A 16,402-nucleotide genomic window follows, 5' to 3' on the forward strand; every position below is an offset into this window, starting at 1 on the left:
CTCAAGAATCGGAAATAAACGGGCTATCGCTAAAGCTTTATTGTTTCGTGGGAGTGGGGTAAGGGAAATGGGGTGGGGGAGGGGGTGGACATCTTCAATATGTAGATTTAATGCCTGGAAATAACTTGTTTAGATATGGAGAAAGAAGCAAAAACAAAGTGGGCATCTCAACCATTTTGTCTATGATTGTGGCCAGCTGACTTCTTCAGCGCTAGCCACTCCCTAAGAGTACGTCAGTCAAAAGAGACTATGAAATCATCAACCCATCTCAACCCACAATATTACTCACACAACGGCAGGTTACAATCAACAAAACCAAGCCAACAGCGCCTGCAATCGCAATCAGAATAATGGCAAGGGTCGACAGTTTTCCAGAGTCGAACAAAGACTTGTGTTTTGATGAACTTTCACCGGCCAAATCGACATGGATGACCTGTTAATGTGAATGAAAGAAATGAGATTAAGCCGGTTCAATCCAAAACAAGGCTCGTGTCGAAGAGTGGCCAAATTATTTCATTGATAGAATGACAGTTTATTGACACTATTTGGGGATTCAGGTCAACTGATGCAGGCAAAACGTCTTCAAGCCACGAACAACACTAGTGCAAAGCCGCTGATATAAATTTTTTTTTTGCTCAAAACGGTCATTACTCGCAGTCCCTTCTGAGTAGAAAAACTCAGAACGGGACTGCGAGCAGTCTAATGAATTGGTTTTCATTTCCTTTTCTTCTTCTCTTTTTTTGTTCAAAGTAATTCTTGCGTGGTGATGCTTCAAATAACTAGCTTGGTTTCTACGTTTTTGGTAAAAACAACTGAAGTAAATCTTCATTTGCATGAAATTGAAGGAGACGAAAACTTTAACGAAACGTGGATGCTATACATCTTGGCAGCGGTTTTCCCCGGGGCTGTTCATTCCAGTCTTTCAAGAAACTCCTGAACTAAACTCTTCGATCAAAGGCCAACGAAAAATTAATTAAATTAGTGTTCAAGAGACTTCCCCAGGAAATATTAGCAGCATTTTAATGCCGGGAGTTCTGACGTGCTAAATAACGAGGGCGACCCGTCAAATCTGAACATATACATGTACAATGGGTTTGGAAGTGTTGAGTGGTTGCAATGAATGAATGAGCGAGCCAGTGAGCGAGTGAGTGAGTGAGTGAGTGAGTGAGTGAGTGAGTGAATGAGCGAATGAACAAACGAACTAATTAATTACTAATTTTTCTGATACAAGCGAACGAATCCTACTTGTTCTCCGAAAATTCTCAATGTTCTTCCTGACGATAGCACGTACCCAATTCATAACCCTAATTCTAAATTCAAAGAAAACGAGAAATACCTTTCCTTCGAACTCAGGTCCGAGTTGTTTCGCATTTCCATTTTCCAGGAGCATTTGAAGCACCCTATAAGCCTTCAACGTCAGCCATTCGTCCAACTCTTTCGAGCCGGATTTGGAAACATAAAACCACACTTCTGTCTGTTCATTTTTCTTGCTTGGGTCATCGCAGTTCGTCTTCACATTCATGAAAATTATTCTGTCTGGCGACACCCCAGTACCATTTTTGTCGTACAAACTCCATCCTACTCTCTGCTTTAAGCTATGCTCCAGTTTTGAGCAGAATTCTTTCCACGTCATACCTAGCCTTGTCACAATGAAGAGATTGGGGTTGAGCTCAATGGCGGGGTTTCCTGAAGAAGAGGGTTCCATTGTTATCACGGTGCTTGTAGCAGTAGGTTTTGGTCGCCAACCACAAACGTAATGAGTGTAAAGTTTCACCGGGGAGGAGGTCGGTGTGAGAGAAACGATCTTTGGATTTCAAAACTATGTTCACAAAACACTAAGTGACCTACGTTTTAAGGCATGATTTCAAAAAGACACCTCTTTATTTTAACTGTAATTTTCCTATTTAAGGACGGTGCCTACTAATTAAAGATATTTTTGCCCCGGTGTGTGATTATGCAGGAAATGTAGATCTTAACAAGTGTTATTGAAATCCAAAAAGAAAATTGGGGGTAGCCACGCATTTTGCAAAGATAATACATGAATAATATTTGTAAAAAGCTTTAAAATACAAAGCAATGTATGGCGTTCTTTCTCAAATTGAAACTTAATTATCTCTGAAAAATGCATGGTTACCCCCAATTTTCTTTTTGGATACCAAGAGTACTTACTAAGATCTACTTTCTCAGGATAGTTTTAAGCCGCGCAAAAATATCCCTGTGTTAGTAAGCATCACCGATAGGAAATCCGAGTATCTGGAGATGCGCAGAACGTATGCGCAATAACAATAGTAGGCACCGTCCTTATTAATGGTACGCCATTACTAACATTATGTTCTTGAGAGAGCTGGATCGAGGAGAAAATGACGTCAAATGCTCACTAGTTTAAGAATGCAATACGTGTGTAGGCCGCAGAATTAATATGCAGCACGGGGGTTTTGGGCTTTCAGACTTTTAAACTCACGCTTTGCATATATAATAAGCTGCGTTCACACGCTGGAATTTTAAGCTAGTGAGCCTCTGACGTCACTTTTCCCTGGATCCAACCGTCTGAGGTCCAATCGGTCAGTTTTGAACGTGAGTAATGGCGGACCTAGAAAGCCAAAACATACACTCAAAGTAAACGGCCTTTGGATAAAATCAAAGCTCAAAATTTTGCCAGTCAGGTCTTAAGCAAACACACTTTCAAAATCTGAAGGAAAAAAGGAGGTGGTTTTTTTGATCACAGGGGCACTTTAAAAGACTTTTACTTATCACCTTCTGCTCAAATATGTCAGAATCCTTTTCATAAAAATATGCTAGAAATGACTGTCACTAAATATTTCATGAAAACGATCAAATATTCTTTGCATCCCGACAACATCTCATTACGCGGGTGATTTCTTTTCGAAGAATAAATGAAAAAGAGAAGTCCAAGATTAAACTTATTTGCACTAGTTCCCATGCAAAACTAATGCTTAAAATCTTATCACTAAGGAGTTATCTGGCGCAATTTGATTCTTTGATCAAGTGGCACTTTAACGAACTGCCCAAACTAGGGGACTGGTTTTGCTTCTTGCAATTGCTCTGCCAGTCTGGTTGGCGCATTTGAACATATTCACAACAAAAAGATAAAATTCGTAAAAATTCGTAGCTCTTACCTTGAGCGATGTCTAAGAAAGACAACACCCCGGTGAGTAGGATCATTTCCAAAGCGGTGAGACTCACATAACTCTGTTGTCTCGAAAAACGAGTCATGACTTCTCAACAAAACAAAGCAATGTGTACTGAAAATACAGCAACAACAAAAAAGACAGTTTCAGAAAGAAATAACTGGTCATTACACCTTGACGGACGGTGTTGCGAATGAACCGATTTTATTCCTAAAATCTGGTTAAAACCTTTCATTCTGATGAAACAACTTAATTAATAATGAAGCAAAATTTTAATTACAATTTAAAAAATCAAGTTTACTTGAAGCCTATGTGATGTTCGAAAGAACTTTCAACTTACCGTGCCACGCCTTTTCAAAGTTCTACAATGTGCCTTCGATAAGATTTTCTTCTTTCGTAGGAGCTTACAACGAAACTGAGATACTTACTAACATTTTTTTTTTACTTTAAGTTACAGTTTACTTTGCTTTAATGAGGTCAATTGACTGCTTAATTAATGAGTAAACAAACCTTTAAGGACAGAGGAAAAGACTTGTTTGTATTTTTACTAACAATGAAAAGCAGATCTATTGTGCTGCAACACAAAGTGTTTGTAAATCAGACCCCATATTTTTCTTTCTATATTTTCAAGAATAAATTGACAACTAATCGCAAATTGCTTTTTGACAGCGGGGGGCAATGTAAATCTTAGTACACAAACAACTTTAAAAGCATTAAACTTGTGACCTTTGCATTGCGTCATAGATCGCAAAATCGTGAAAAAGGTCAGCAAGAATGTTTTGAGCTGTTTGCTTTGCTGCTTAGTAAAGCTGCGATGAAAATAATCGACGATTTGCTACAAAAAAAGGGTTACGAACTTTCAGTAAACAATAGTTGACAAGTATTCCTCGCTCAAAGCGCGATTTCAATTAAATGTCGAAATCAATTGCGCAATTATTCTTCACGCTTGATGATTGGGTTATCACTGAGCATAGGGTCAGGGTGCCTTCTCAGCCAATCAGAGCTAAAGAGCGAACTAATTGTAACTTCATAAATATTTTTGTTTTTCGGCCATTTCAACTTCAGTAGAAACAAAACGCACAAGTCGGAAATGAACACAGTGAACAAACTTCGCATTATAAAACATATACTGTATTTTGAAAACTAGACGTTTCGTATGTAGCGACATACCGTCCTCAGAGTCGACGGTTAAACGATCTGCATCAATTAAAAAAGCGAAAAGATAAAAGAGAAGCACTGACAACTTGCTCATAGCTTAATAATAATAATAATAATAATAATAATAATAATAATAATATTATTATTATTATTATTATTATGACTATTATTATTATGATTATTATAATTTTTATTATAATTATTATTATTATTATTATTATTATTATTATTATTATATGGCAGTCAGTGGAGACACAGTTTTTCACTGCCAACGTTTTTGGATGTTCGTATCAAACGCAGTAACGCCATCTACTTTACATCTGCCTTCAAGAAAACTGGTTTATACACCAAGAGGGACTCTTTTACTCCTTATCGTTGCTTACAAATTTGCTCCACGACGTGAGTGAATGGCTGATTCGATTGTCTCTATAAAAAACAAGTTCATTAAGAAAGTACAGCTAAGCTATTTCTTTTCGTTCAGTGTAGAACCTCTTGATACAATCTCGTTCCCAGAGCCTCTATTACCCTTGTCCAGGGGAAAGGGCGCGGGAGGCTCTGGAATAATCCAAAACCGGAACTAGAAAACTCTAGTTCCGATTGAATCACTGCGCGTGCGTCGGGGGAGGCGGTCAGATCTGGAGTTCACCTTGCCATGAAAGCGCTTACTTTTCACTCGCTGGACAGTACACATGAGAATAAACACATCTCATACACTTGAAACGTTTAACTTGTGGAGAAGCAAGAAGACGCAAGTGACAATTCGGAAATCCAAAACAAAAACAAAAACAAAAACATTACGGAACTGGCAAGTTGTAAAAAGATTCATTTCTAGATCATCTTCAACCTCGCGTAGATAAAAATCCAGAAGAAACAACGATTTTGAGTTTAGAATTTGAAAATGGCGAGAAATGAAAGCGTTTTTCAACAACCAATCAAATATGGCCTTTCTTTGGACTTGACCAGAGGATGGAGGAAACGATAACTCCGGGAACGAGACTGCTCTTAATGTTTCGCATTCTCAGTGAATTCTGTTGTAATAGTATCTTCATAAAAGTGCGTGTTTTTTTTTTCTCGCTTGCCAATTGCCTCGCGGCCTCGTTGATGTCTACTGTATTAGTTGCATATCCGAGGGTTGTGTTTTGTCTGTATTATAGGAAAAGAGCCAAGACCATACAAAAATTTTTCTATGATAATTAGTATAATTACCAGGCGTATATAGAGATTATTCCATTTCTGATTGGTCGAGGTTACGTCATATGGCGCGAAAATCACCCATGCGCAAGGGAATTATAGAATGGGCGCGACACCGCGGCAAAATGAGTGCGCAGGCTTGAGCCACGCGCGAGGGACTGGTACCAATCAAATGTGCCATAGAAACAAAAGCGCGGCAAAATGGCGGCAATTTAAATTCTCTGTTTGTTTTCAATTTTGCGATGATAAGGACAACACTACCTTGATAAGGTTTAAATTTTGAAGAGAGCTTCCTGAAAGACTAATCTTCCGTGTGTCTTTTCAAACCGAAAAACTATAGTTCAAACCAGGAGAATTTTACCTTGCATTCGAGCGCTAGAGCAAAAGGACTAAGTTCGTAATGTTATTAGTCGCGATGGTCTCTGCGTTGGTAAACTTCTGGGGGGAAAACTGTGCACTGAGAAGGAAAACGCGGGGTAAACATCTGCAAGGGCAGAATGATAATTCCTTTTGCGAAGATGGCTAATGTTGCTTCTGTTGAACGAGGAAATCGTCTGTTTGTTTCATTGGAATCATTTGATTGAAAGTGAGAAATAAGCTTAAGTTCTTTTCATGCCCACATCCCACTCATTCGGCAACATGGATAAGTCACTTCCCTGCCCTCCATTCTCATATTTTACAACACTAGTTACTTTTACAAGAGCGAGGCAATAAAATAAAGAAAATAAGTCTTAATTTTAAGAGAGGATCGCAAAAAAGTTTTGAAACTAAGTATAAATTTGACTTCAATGCTACTTGATGTTTCCCTTTTACTTGGAGTTTGGTAGTGGTCCATCGTTGAAAATATTTTTTCAGCATTTTTCCTGCAGCTGGCTGGTAACTGTAATTTTTTTCTCCAGCTTCGTCGATCACCTTGTAGAGCCTTGCTGGGATGAGGGTGGGGAGACATGAGAATCATGATAATGAAACATAGAAACATTCACCTGCATGTGTTTGGAAAATACTCATTTCACTTTTGCATGCATTGCACCAGCAAAAATCCAGCCTAAATTTGGCACTGTGTGTAAAGATACTGAGAGAGGAATGTAATCTGCATACATCCAGCAAGACTAGAGGCATTCTGCTTCAAACGCTAACATTTTAGTATGCACAACTGATCCAGTTTCACTACCCAATGATAGACCCACAATGGCTCTATCTGGGCCCACAATGACTCTATCTGTTTCATTTTCAACAACAACAACAACCACAACAGTACTATGGTATGTGTTACCACAAAACACAATATACACTAACTCAAATATCTCTCTAATGTTATTGTTGTAAGTACCGTATATTCATTATTAAGACTATTACAAGTAGGAGCATTCTCAGAAGTTAATATCCAAACCCATGCTCAGCAAGAGAAAGACTAGAATACAGCTGTATTAATGAAAGCAAGACAGTGTACTTGAATAAAAAAAACAAATTATATTTGCTTGGTCAAACATTGACTTAGAAGGTGTGGCAAGTAAATAATTATCGTCCCTTTTCTAGACAATTTTGAAGAGCTGTTTGGAAACCATCTTGTATTAATCACTGACATGCTCACATCTGTAATGTTTAATTTGCAGTAATACTGTTGTCATCATGCAGGATCTCATACAGGAAAAAATGAGAGATGAATAACAACCCTGGCTTTTTTCATCACAAAACCAATAAAATATTCAATGCTGAACTCCTCATCACAATCTCTGAAAACAACCTGGAATGTTGCTTGCTATGCATGGTTTGACCAGATCAGCACACACACACCAGGAAAAGTTTTAGACTTAAGCACTGGAATAAGAATAAATGACATGTTTAAGAAACAACAGGAAACTGAACAAAGCAAAACAATAATATTATTATCACTTGGTCATTTTCATGCACAGATGTCACTTAAGATACTTGAAAAAAACATGGTAATCTGTGCCCTATTTGTAAAGATCCCTTTATAAAAAAAACTAAACTTAACTGACTCCCTTAATAAGAGGTTTTCGTCACAGTAGTTGTGGTGTTCATGGTTGTCACAGTGATCGTAGTGGTCACAGTAGTTGTGGTGGTCACAGTGGTCGTGGTGGTTATGATGGTGACAGTGATCGTATTGGTCACAATAGCCATGGTGGTCACAGTAGTGGTGGTGGTTATGGTAGTTACAGTGATCGTAGTGGTGGTCATGGTGGCGTTACAGTGGTTGTGGTGGTCACAGTAGTTGTGGTGGTTATGGTGGTGACAGTGATCGTATTGGTCACAGTAGTTGTGGTGGTTGTGGTGGTCTTGGTGGTCGTAGTGGTCACAGTAGTTGTGGTAGTTGTGGTGGTCACAGTGGTCGTGGTGGTCACAGTAGTTGTGGTGAATATGGTGGTGACAGTGATCATATTGGTCACAATAGCTGTGGTGGTCAGGGTGGTCACAGTAGCTGTGGTGGTTGTGGTGGTCACAGTAGTTGTGGTGGTCTTGGTAGTCAGAGTAGTTGTGGTGGTCATGGTGGTCACAGTGGTCGTGGTGGTTATGATGGTGACAGTGATCGTATTGGTCACAATAGCCGTGGTGGTCACAGTAGTTGTGGTGGTTATGGTGGTTACAGTGATCGTAGTGGTGGTCATGGTGGGGTCACAGTAGTTGTGGTGGTTATGGTGGTGACAGTGATCGTATTGGTCACAGTAGTTGTGGTGGTCATGGTGGTCATAGTGGTCACAGTAGTTGTGGTGGTTGTGGTGGTCACAGTAGTTGTGGTGGTCATGGTGGTCACAGTAGTTGTGGTGGTTATGGTGGTGACAGTGATCGTATTGGTCACAATAGCCGTGGTGGTCACAGTAGTTGTGGTGGTTATGGTGGTTACAGTGATCGTAGTGGTGGTCATGGTGGGGTCACAGTAGTTGTGGTGGTTATGGTGGTGACAGTGATCGTATTGGTCACAGTAGTTGTGGTGGTCATGGTGGTCATAGTGGTCACAGTAGTTGTGGTGGTTGTGGTGGTCACAGTAGTTGTGGTGGTCATGGTGGTCACAGTGGTCGTGGTGGTTATGATGGTGACAGTGATCGTATTGGTCACAATAGCCGTGGTGGTCACAGTAGTTGTGGTGGTTATGGTGGTTACAGTGATCGTAGTGGTGGTCATGGTGGGGTCACAGTAGTTGTGGTGGTTATGGTGGTGACAGTGATCGTATTGGTCACAGTAGTTGTGGTGGTCTTGGTGGTCATAGTGGTCACAGTAGTTGTGGTGGTTGTGGTGGTCACAGTAGTTGTGGTGGTCATGGTGGTCACAGTAGTTGTGGTGGTTATGGTGGTGACAGTGATCATATTGGTCACAATAGCTGTGGTGGTCAGGGTGGTCACAGTAGTTGTGGTGAACGTGGTGGTCACAGTAGTTGTGGTGGTCTTGGTGGTCAGAGTAGTTGTGGTGGTCGTAGTGGTCAGAGTAGTTGTGGTGGTCATGGTGGTCACAGTGGTCGTGGTGGTCACAGTAGTTGTGGTGGTCATGGTGGTCACAGTGGTCGTGGTGGTCATGGTGGTCACAGTGGTCGTGGTGGTCATGGTGGTCACAGTAGTTGTGGTGGTGACAGTGATCGTATTGGTCACAATAGCTGTGGTGGTCAGGGTGGTCACAGTAGTTGTGGTGGTCGTGGTGGTCACAGTAGTTGTGGTGGTCTTGGTGGTCAGAGTAGTTGTGGTGGTCATGGTGGTCACAGTAGTTGTGGTGGTCGTAGTGGTCAGAGTAGTTGTGGTGGTCTTGGTGGTCAGAGTAGTTGTGGTGGTCTTGGGGGTCATGGTGGTCACAGTAGTTGTGGTGGTTATGGCAGTGACAGTGACCGTATTGGTCACAATAGCTGTAGTGGTCGTAGTGGTAAAAGAAGTTGTGGTGGTCGTGGTGGTCACAATAGTTGTGGTGGTCTTGGTGGTCACAGTAGTTGTGGTGGTCATGGTGGTCACAGTGGTCGTGGTGGTCACAGTAGTTGTGGTGGTCATGGTGGTCACAGTAGTTGTGGTGGTTATGGTGGTGACAGTGATGGTATTGGTCACAATAGCTGTAGTGGTCAGGGTCGTCACAGTAGTTGTGGTGGTCGTAGTGGTCACAGTAGTTGTAGTGGTCGTGGTGGTCTTGGTGGTTAAAGTAGTTGTGGTGGTCATGGTGGTCACAGTGGTCGTGGTGGTCACAGTAGTTGTGGTGGTCATGGTAATGACAGTGATCGTATTGGTCACAATAGCTGTGGTGGTCATGGTGGTCACAGTAGTTGTAGTGGTCATGGTGGTCACAATGGTCGTGGTGGTCACAGTAGTTGTGGTGGTTATGGCAGTGACAGTGATCGTATTGGTCACAATAGCTGTGGTGGTCGTATTGGTCACAGAAGTTGCGGTGGTCTTGGTGGTCGTAGTGGTCACAGAAGTTGTGGTAATCGTGGTCACAGTAGTTGTGGTGGTCATGGTAATCACAGTACTTGTGGTGGTTATGGTGGTGACAGTGATCGTATTGGTCACAATAACTGTAGTGGTCAGGGTGGTCACAGTAGTTGTGGTGGTCATGGTGGTCGTGGTGGTCATAGTAGTTGTGGTGGTTGTGACAGTGATCGTATTGGTCACAATAGCTGTGGTGGTCACAGTAGTTGTGATGGTGTTGGTGGTCACAGTATTTATTGTGGTGACAGTGATCGTATTGGTCGCAATAGCTGTGGTGGTCATGGTGGTCGTGTGGTCACAGTAGTTGTGGTGGTCGTAGTGGTCACAGTAGTTGTGGTGGTCACGGTGGTCGTGGTGGTCATGGTGGTCACAGTGGTCGTGGTGGTCACAGTAGTTGTGGTGGTTATGGCAGTGACAGTGATCGTATTGGTCACAATAGCTGTGGTGGTCGTAGTGGTGGTCTTAGTGGTCACAGTAGGTGTGGTGGTCATGGTGGTCACAGTGGTCGTGGTGGTCATAGTAGTTGTGGTGGTTGTGACAGTGATCGTATTGGTCACAATAGCTGTGGTGGTCACAGTAGTTGTGATGGTGTTGGTGGTCACAGTTGTTATTGTGGTGACAGTGATCGTATTGGTCACAATAGCTGTGGTGGTCATGGTGGTCGTGTGGTCACAGTAGTTGTGGTGGTCGTAGTGGTCACAGTAGGTGTGGTGGTCACAGTGGTCGTGGTGGTCATAGTAGTTGTGGTGGTTGTGACAGTGATCGTATTGGTCACAATAGCTGTGGTGGTCACAGTAGTTGTGATGGTGTTGGTGGTCACAGTTGTTATTGTGGTGACAGTGATCGTATTGGTCACAATAGCTGTGGTGGTCATGGTGGTCGTGTGGTCACAGTAGTTGTGGTGGTCGTAGTGGTCACAGTAGTTGTGGTGGTCATGGTGGTCACAGTGGTCGTGGTGGTCATGGTGGTCACAGTGGTCGTGGTGGTCACAGTAGTTGTGGTGGTTATGGCAGTGACAGTTATCGTATTGGTCACAATAGCTGTGGTGGTCGTAGTGGTCACAGAAGTGGTGGTGGTCGTGGTGGTCATAGTAGTTGTGGTGGTCGTAGTGGTCACAGTAGTTGTGGTGGTCATGGTGGTCACAGTGGTCGTGGTGGTCACAGTAGTTGTGGTGGTTATGGTGGTGACAGAGGTCGTATTGGTCACAATAGCTGTGGCAGTCATGGTGGTCGTGGTGGTCACAGTAGTTGTGGTGGTCACAGTAGTTATGGTGGTTATGGTGGTGACAGTGATCGTATTGGTCACAATAGCTGTGGTGGTCATGGTGGTCGTGGTGGTCACAGTAGTTGTGGTGGTTATGGTGGTGAAAGTGATCGTATTGGTCACAATAGCTGTGGTGGTTATGGTGGTCGTGGTGGTGGTCGTAGTGGTCACAGTAGTTGTGGTGGTCATGGTGGTCACAGTGGTCGTAGTGGTCATGGTGGTCACAGTGGTTGTAGTGGTCACAGTAGTTGTGGTGGTCGTGGTGGTCACAGTTGTTGTGGTGGCCATGGTGGTCACACTGGTCGTGGTGGTTATGGTGGTGAGAGTGATCGTGTTGGTCACAATAGCTGTGGTTGTCATGGTGGTCGTGATGGTCACAGTAGTTGTGGTGTTCATGGTTGTCACAGTGGTCGTAGTGGTCACAGTAGTTGTGGTGGTCGTGGTGGTCACAGTAGTTGTGGTGGTTATGGTTTTCACAGTGGTCGTGGTGGTCACAGTAGTTGTGGTGGTCATGGTTGTCACAGTGGTCGTGGTGGTCACAGTAGTTGTGGTGGTCGCGGTGGTCACAGTTGTGATAAGTCGGGAAGAGGAAAGACAACTCTACCAGCCGCCTCGACATTCTTTGATTTGCACTCATCCAAAGAAATGGATGAGTCAGCTCAGTTGCGACTTGTCAAACCTGTTTTTTTAATTTTTGCGCATGATCAATCTCCATGATAAATATTTTTAAACTGGCGTGGCAATTTTAAACTTTCTAATTAAATTAATTAATTAGAATTGTAATTATGATTATTTTATCTATTTATCTGTTTGTTTCCGACTTTAAATTGTACATTAACTATGAACTTAGCAAATAAAATCATATTGTATTCTATTCTCCATCACATACGTCACTATTTAGTAGATCTAAAAATAGAAATATACGGAAAGGGTTGACTCAAGGGTACAATACAGATGGAAGCTCCGGGTAATGGACTTCTGGTTCCATTTATTATCTGGCTCTCCCTCGTGAAATACCTTTTTGCTAATTTTCTAAGCTGACTGATAGGAGTCGTTTACGAGTAACCATTCTTGTTGGCTTTTTTCCTTGACTGACACAAATGTTGCACTGTTTGTCGTTAGAGGCAGCTGCAAAAATCTTAGCTCTAGTTAAACAGCTTTAAACTGATGGTTAGCCTTAATTTTTAGCCGCCTCCTCCACTCGCTAAGTACTGTTTGTCGTTAGTGGCAGCTGCAAAAATCTTAGCTCTAATTAAACAGCTTTAAACTGATGGTTAGCCTTGATTTTCAGCCGCCTCCTCCACTCGCTAAGTCACTCGGGGAGAGAGGCGACTGAAATTCAGGCTAACTCTTGGGTAGGAACATTTTTTTGGCATAAAAATTCACTGGTAGGGATCACTTTTTCCACACCGAAAAGAAACTACAAACCTACAATAGCAACAAATAACAACAACAAATGGTCAGATGTCACTTAAGATACTTGAAATAAAAAAAACATGGAAATCTGTGCCCTCTTTGTAAAGATCCCTTTATGAAAAAAACTAAACTTAACTGACTCCCTTAATAAGAGGTTTTGTCAAACAGTGCAGATAAAAACAGTTGCTCACATCTTGAAAGTAATGACAGTCAAAATGACAGCCAGCCAGATATCAACACTTTCCACAAGATTTCTTCAGGTCAGATGACTGGGACAATGAAATCAACAGAAATCTAGAGATCAATTAAATTTAATCATACCACAACCTAGTGTGTCCTGCAAAGCAACACAGAGCTGGAAAAGAAAGAGCATCGCCATCTACCAGACAAACCATAGCTCTTGCTGTGGACAACCAGGTCACAGAAAAATCCATGGCTCTCGTATCACATGTCAGAGGTTAAAACTTTTGTTGTGTCAAAACCCTCCGCGTTTTTAGAGGAATTGCCCTTAAACGAAAAACAGTAAACGAAAAATGTTATCACTTTAAAATTTACAACTTTTAGGTCTTCAACGGTGTGACCGAAACACGAGCAAACATGGTTTGGCAAAGATAACTCATGGAAACGACATAAACAAATAAATTCATGCCTAAAATAAGCTTACCTCTTTTGACTTTCTCGTTGGAAACAACTCGGAACTACTGTTTAGTTTTTCTGTCGGGTCCATGTTGAGCGTGAGATCTTGATCATCAAAAGGTACAAAAGAACTTTTCCTTCACCGCCAAATAAACTCAAAAACAAAGAGCTCAAAAGCTCGAATCAATTGTGTTCGAAGCAGAGCATGCGCACTCATTTTGCCGCGGTGTCAATGGGCGCTACATTTAAAAATGAATGTCTCCCATTTTGTCTATAAATTGCCAAGGAATAGATAGACGCTATGAAAGAAAATTCAATCCCGAATGGCATGAAAGGTGCCACATTTTTCAAAGGCAAGGTAACAATTTTTTCTACCGATGAAATCAATTAAAGCTGTCAAATTCTAATGGAAACTGATTGTCCTTCTCGGAGATTCTAGAAATCAAAACTATCGCAACCAATCTAATACCTATGATGTCGTTAGGTGTAACTTTTGTATTAAAAATGTGATTTGAGTTTAAGACCAGGGTGACAATGAGCCCGCACAGCGCAAACCATTCCTATGTCTGGAGCACTGGCTTCATGAAAGGAGTGTTTTAACAGATTCACCAACATGCTGTCTCTGCATTTGAGAGAATTAAGCTTCACAAGGAAATGGTTGCATCAACATTTATTTTGTGCAAAGAATTACTGGCCGCGTGTACATATCTTTGTAGAATTGGGTAGTTAGACTTGCAGGCTTTCGCGTCGGTGTTTTCGTCAAAAAGGTCACCAACAGCCCTTTGGAAAACTATTTTTCCCTGGAGGTGAACATTTCAGTAACTTAGTTGTTTTCGAGAAATTGAGGGGATCGGCAAATCTTTCATTGCATGGCTGCGGCCCGTTTGTAACTCTCGACACTATAACAACAAAAAACAAAAAATCTCGAAATTTTTTTTAATCAACAATACTTCACTATCAAAAGCAGTTAATAATTGATCAACCTAGTAACAGATAACACAAAATCCAACACTTCATTTAAAATATTACAAATGACTTCATGGCTTGAAGTTGCAATTGGTCGCATTTCTCTAGTTGGTTTACTCATGAACTCACAAATCGAAGAGTTCTGCGTGCAAACTCATTCACGAATGTCGGAAAGGAAAAAATATTTACAGAAGGGAAAGAGAAAACGCTCAAGGTATGTGCGGTTTTCACGTCACGTGAAAACAATGGATTATTCTTCAGCCCCTCTTATTCAAGCACCACCATTTGAACATTTCACAATTGCTGTCTTTGTCAAAGATGAATCGTATAAGCAAGGCATGCATCCTTGCTTATTAGGTAAATGTGAGGTTCTGCACGGAAAGTCAGCATTTTCCGACTCGCTATGTTGCTTGAAAACCGGCTTAAATAACAATGACCACAACCAGGTTTTCTGAATCCGCGAGACTAAGCACCCCAGCAAACCATTGTTTTACCGAAAACCGCTGGTCAGCAACCTTGTTGCTTGGCCCAGGCAAACCGCTTCAACATTTGCTTTAACATACGTTAGATTTTGTTGAACATGTTGACTGCATGGTAGGGTGGCAAACTGTTTCAACACATCATCGACATTCGATTGAACAAAGCTTCACGAGAGACCTGGTATTCAGTCCCAGGTTACAGTCACGGCTGTTGCTATGGTTACGGACATGGATACGTCATTAAGAGACCGATTAGTGCGCACGCGTATACCCAACAACGTTAGAAGTGGGGAGCAAATTATCGGCTTCAACTACATTCAACATTTGCGATAACAACAATAATGTTGAATGGTTGTTGAAGCAAAGTTTAAACGCTTTTAAGCTTATTGAACACGTTTCAACACGGTTGGAAAGGGGGAAGAGTGCCAAACGTTTTCAACATCGCTGTTCAACAAAATCGAACGAATGTTGAAGTAGTTTTCCAGGGCCTTTAAGAGAATTTATCCAACTGTCGCTACTCGAAAGGGTCCATTCAGTTTTCAAGGACGGTGGTGGCGGAGAAGATAGCTTGGGCAATCTCTCTGAAACATAAAAAGGGGAGTCCAGGGATTTGTTACTACATGGCACTTCCTTTCTTCCTTCCTTCCTTCCTTGTCCACTAAATTTTGGTTTCGTCCACCCCACTCAAAAACAAAATGGTCTGTTCACAGCATTGACTCTTGCTGTGATGACCGTCAGCTGCCAATTTTACAGAAATGACTTTGTCGCGAGCTAAAGTAAACTAGTGATACTAAGTGAATGAAGAAAATGATTTTTCGCAGTTATATTTAAAATACAGTTTAAATGGAGAATATTTGAGTCCAGATTCACAGAGAAGCGTCCAGGACTCGCTGAAAGGGAAGAAAACAATTATTGAGTTAGAGAAGAACTTGATTAAGCGGACAGCATATGCCCGGCCCGTTTGTTAAGAAATTAAGGAAGCAGTGGAAAATTGGTACCTGCTCCGATTTGTCACAGTTGACCGTGTACTCATAAAGAGCCTGCAAGCAGAAGATGATAATTACACTTTTTTCAACGCAAAGAAAAGAATGGATATCGCAGTGATTGGTGCAATCTTGCAAGTAGCTAATAGTGGATACTGTATTTACCGAGCAGCGCCTGAACGGAGAGGTAAATATCCACCACTAGCCACCGACACTGAGGTGAATAGTTGTTTTAGTATATACTAAAACAAAGAGATAATGTAGTACAAAAAGATGGTTTTAACTCATTCATTCCTGCAATGATTACAACATTTTCGGGAGCAAATCTCGAGCTAGTTGCTCGGAGGTGAAAATGTGTTTTAGTTATATACTAATTGGGGTTACATCAAGGCTCGTTTACACGGAGTGATTTTATCTCGCGACAAGAGCTGCGATCGAACAGCGATTTTACGGCGACAGCAAATCGCGCGTGTGAACAGCCGGCGATTTCACTGCGATTTGTAGCGCCACAGATCGCAGCCTTGTCGCCGCAAATTCGAACATGCTCGAAATTTAGTGCAACTTTGCTGCGATTTTATCGCAGCTCTTGTCGCGCGATAAAATCGCTCTGTGTAAACGAGCCTTTAGACATCCGTTTTTTTTCCTCTTTTCACTTGGAAATGCTTATTCAGAGTCGAGTGTCTCGTAGCCGGAAGTCGTCTTTCAGTTGAAATTTCGAGACAAGGCACATTTCTTTGACATGT

General features: G+C 41.7%; 2 protein-coding genes across 5 annotated transcripts in view; both read right to left on the minus strand.

The window, feature by feature from the left end:
* LOC137992235 (uncharacterized) overlaps window positions 1-3,607 on the minus strand; it is a 14,230-nt gene extending 10,623 nt beyond the window's left edge. The window contains exons 1-4 of the mRNA XM_068837443.1: window positions 3,490-3,607; window positions 3,138-3,263; window positions 1,337-1,686; window positions 290-433 (exon numbers count right to left, since the gene is read on the minus strand). Of these exons, the coding sequence (XP_068693544.1) occupies window positions 290-433; window positions 1,337-1,686; window positions 3,138-3,234 (591 nt within the window). The 5' untranslated portion in view covers window positions 3,235-3,263; window positions 3,490-3,607. The remainder of the gene's footprint in view (window positions 1-289; window positions 434-1,336; window positions 1,687-3,137; window positions 3,264-3,489) is intronic.
* A 10,552-nt stretch (window positions 3,608-14,159) lies between these two features.
* LOC137992232 (uncharacterized) overlaps window positions 14,160-16,402 on the minus strand; it is a 29,619-nt gene continuing 27,376 nt past the window's right edge. For all 4 annotated transcript variants that reach the window (XM_068837437.1, XM_068837438.1, XM_068837435.1 and 1 more), the window contains exons 14-15: window positions 15,675-15,716; window positions 14,160-15,566 (exon numbers count right to left, since the gene is read on the minus strand). In XM_068837437.1, the coding sequence (XP_068693538.1) occupies window positions 15,543-15,566; window positions 15,675-15,716 (66 nt within the window). In that variant the 3' untranslated portion in view covers window positions 14,160-15,542. The remainder of the gene's footprint in view (window positions 15,567-15,674; window positions 15,717-16,402) is intronic.

This window comes from Montipora foliosa, chromosome 2, assembly GCF_036669935.1.
Source record: "Montipora foliosa isolate CH-2021 chromosome 2, ASM3666993v2, whole genome shotgun sequence".
In the NCBI taxonomy this organism is placed as follows: domain Eukaryota; kingdom Metazoa; phylum Cnidaria; class Anthozoa; order Scleractinia; family Acroporidae; genus Montipora; species Montipora foliosa.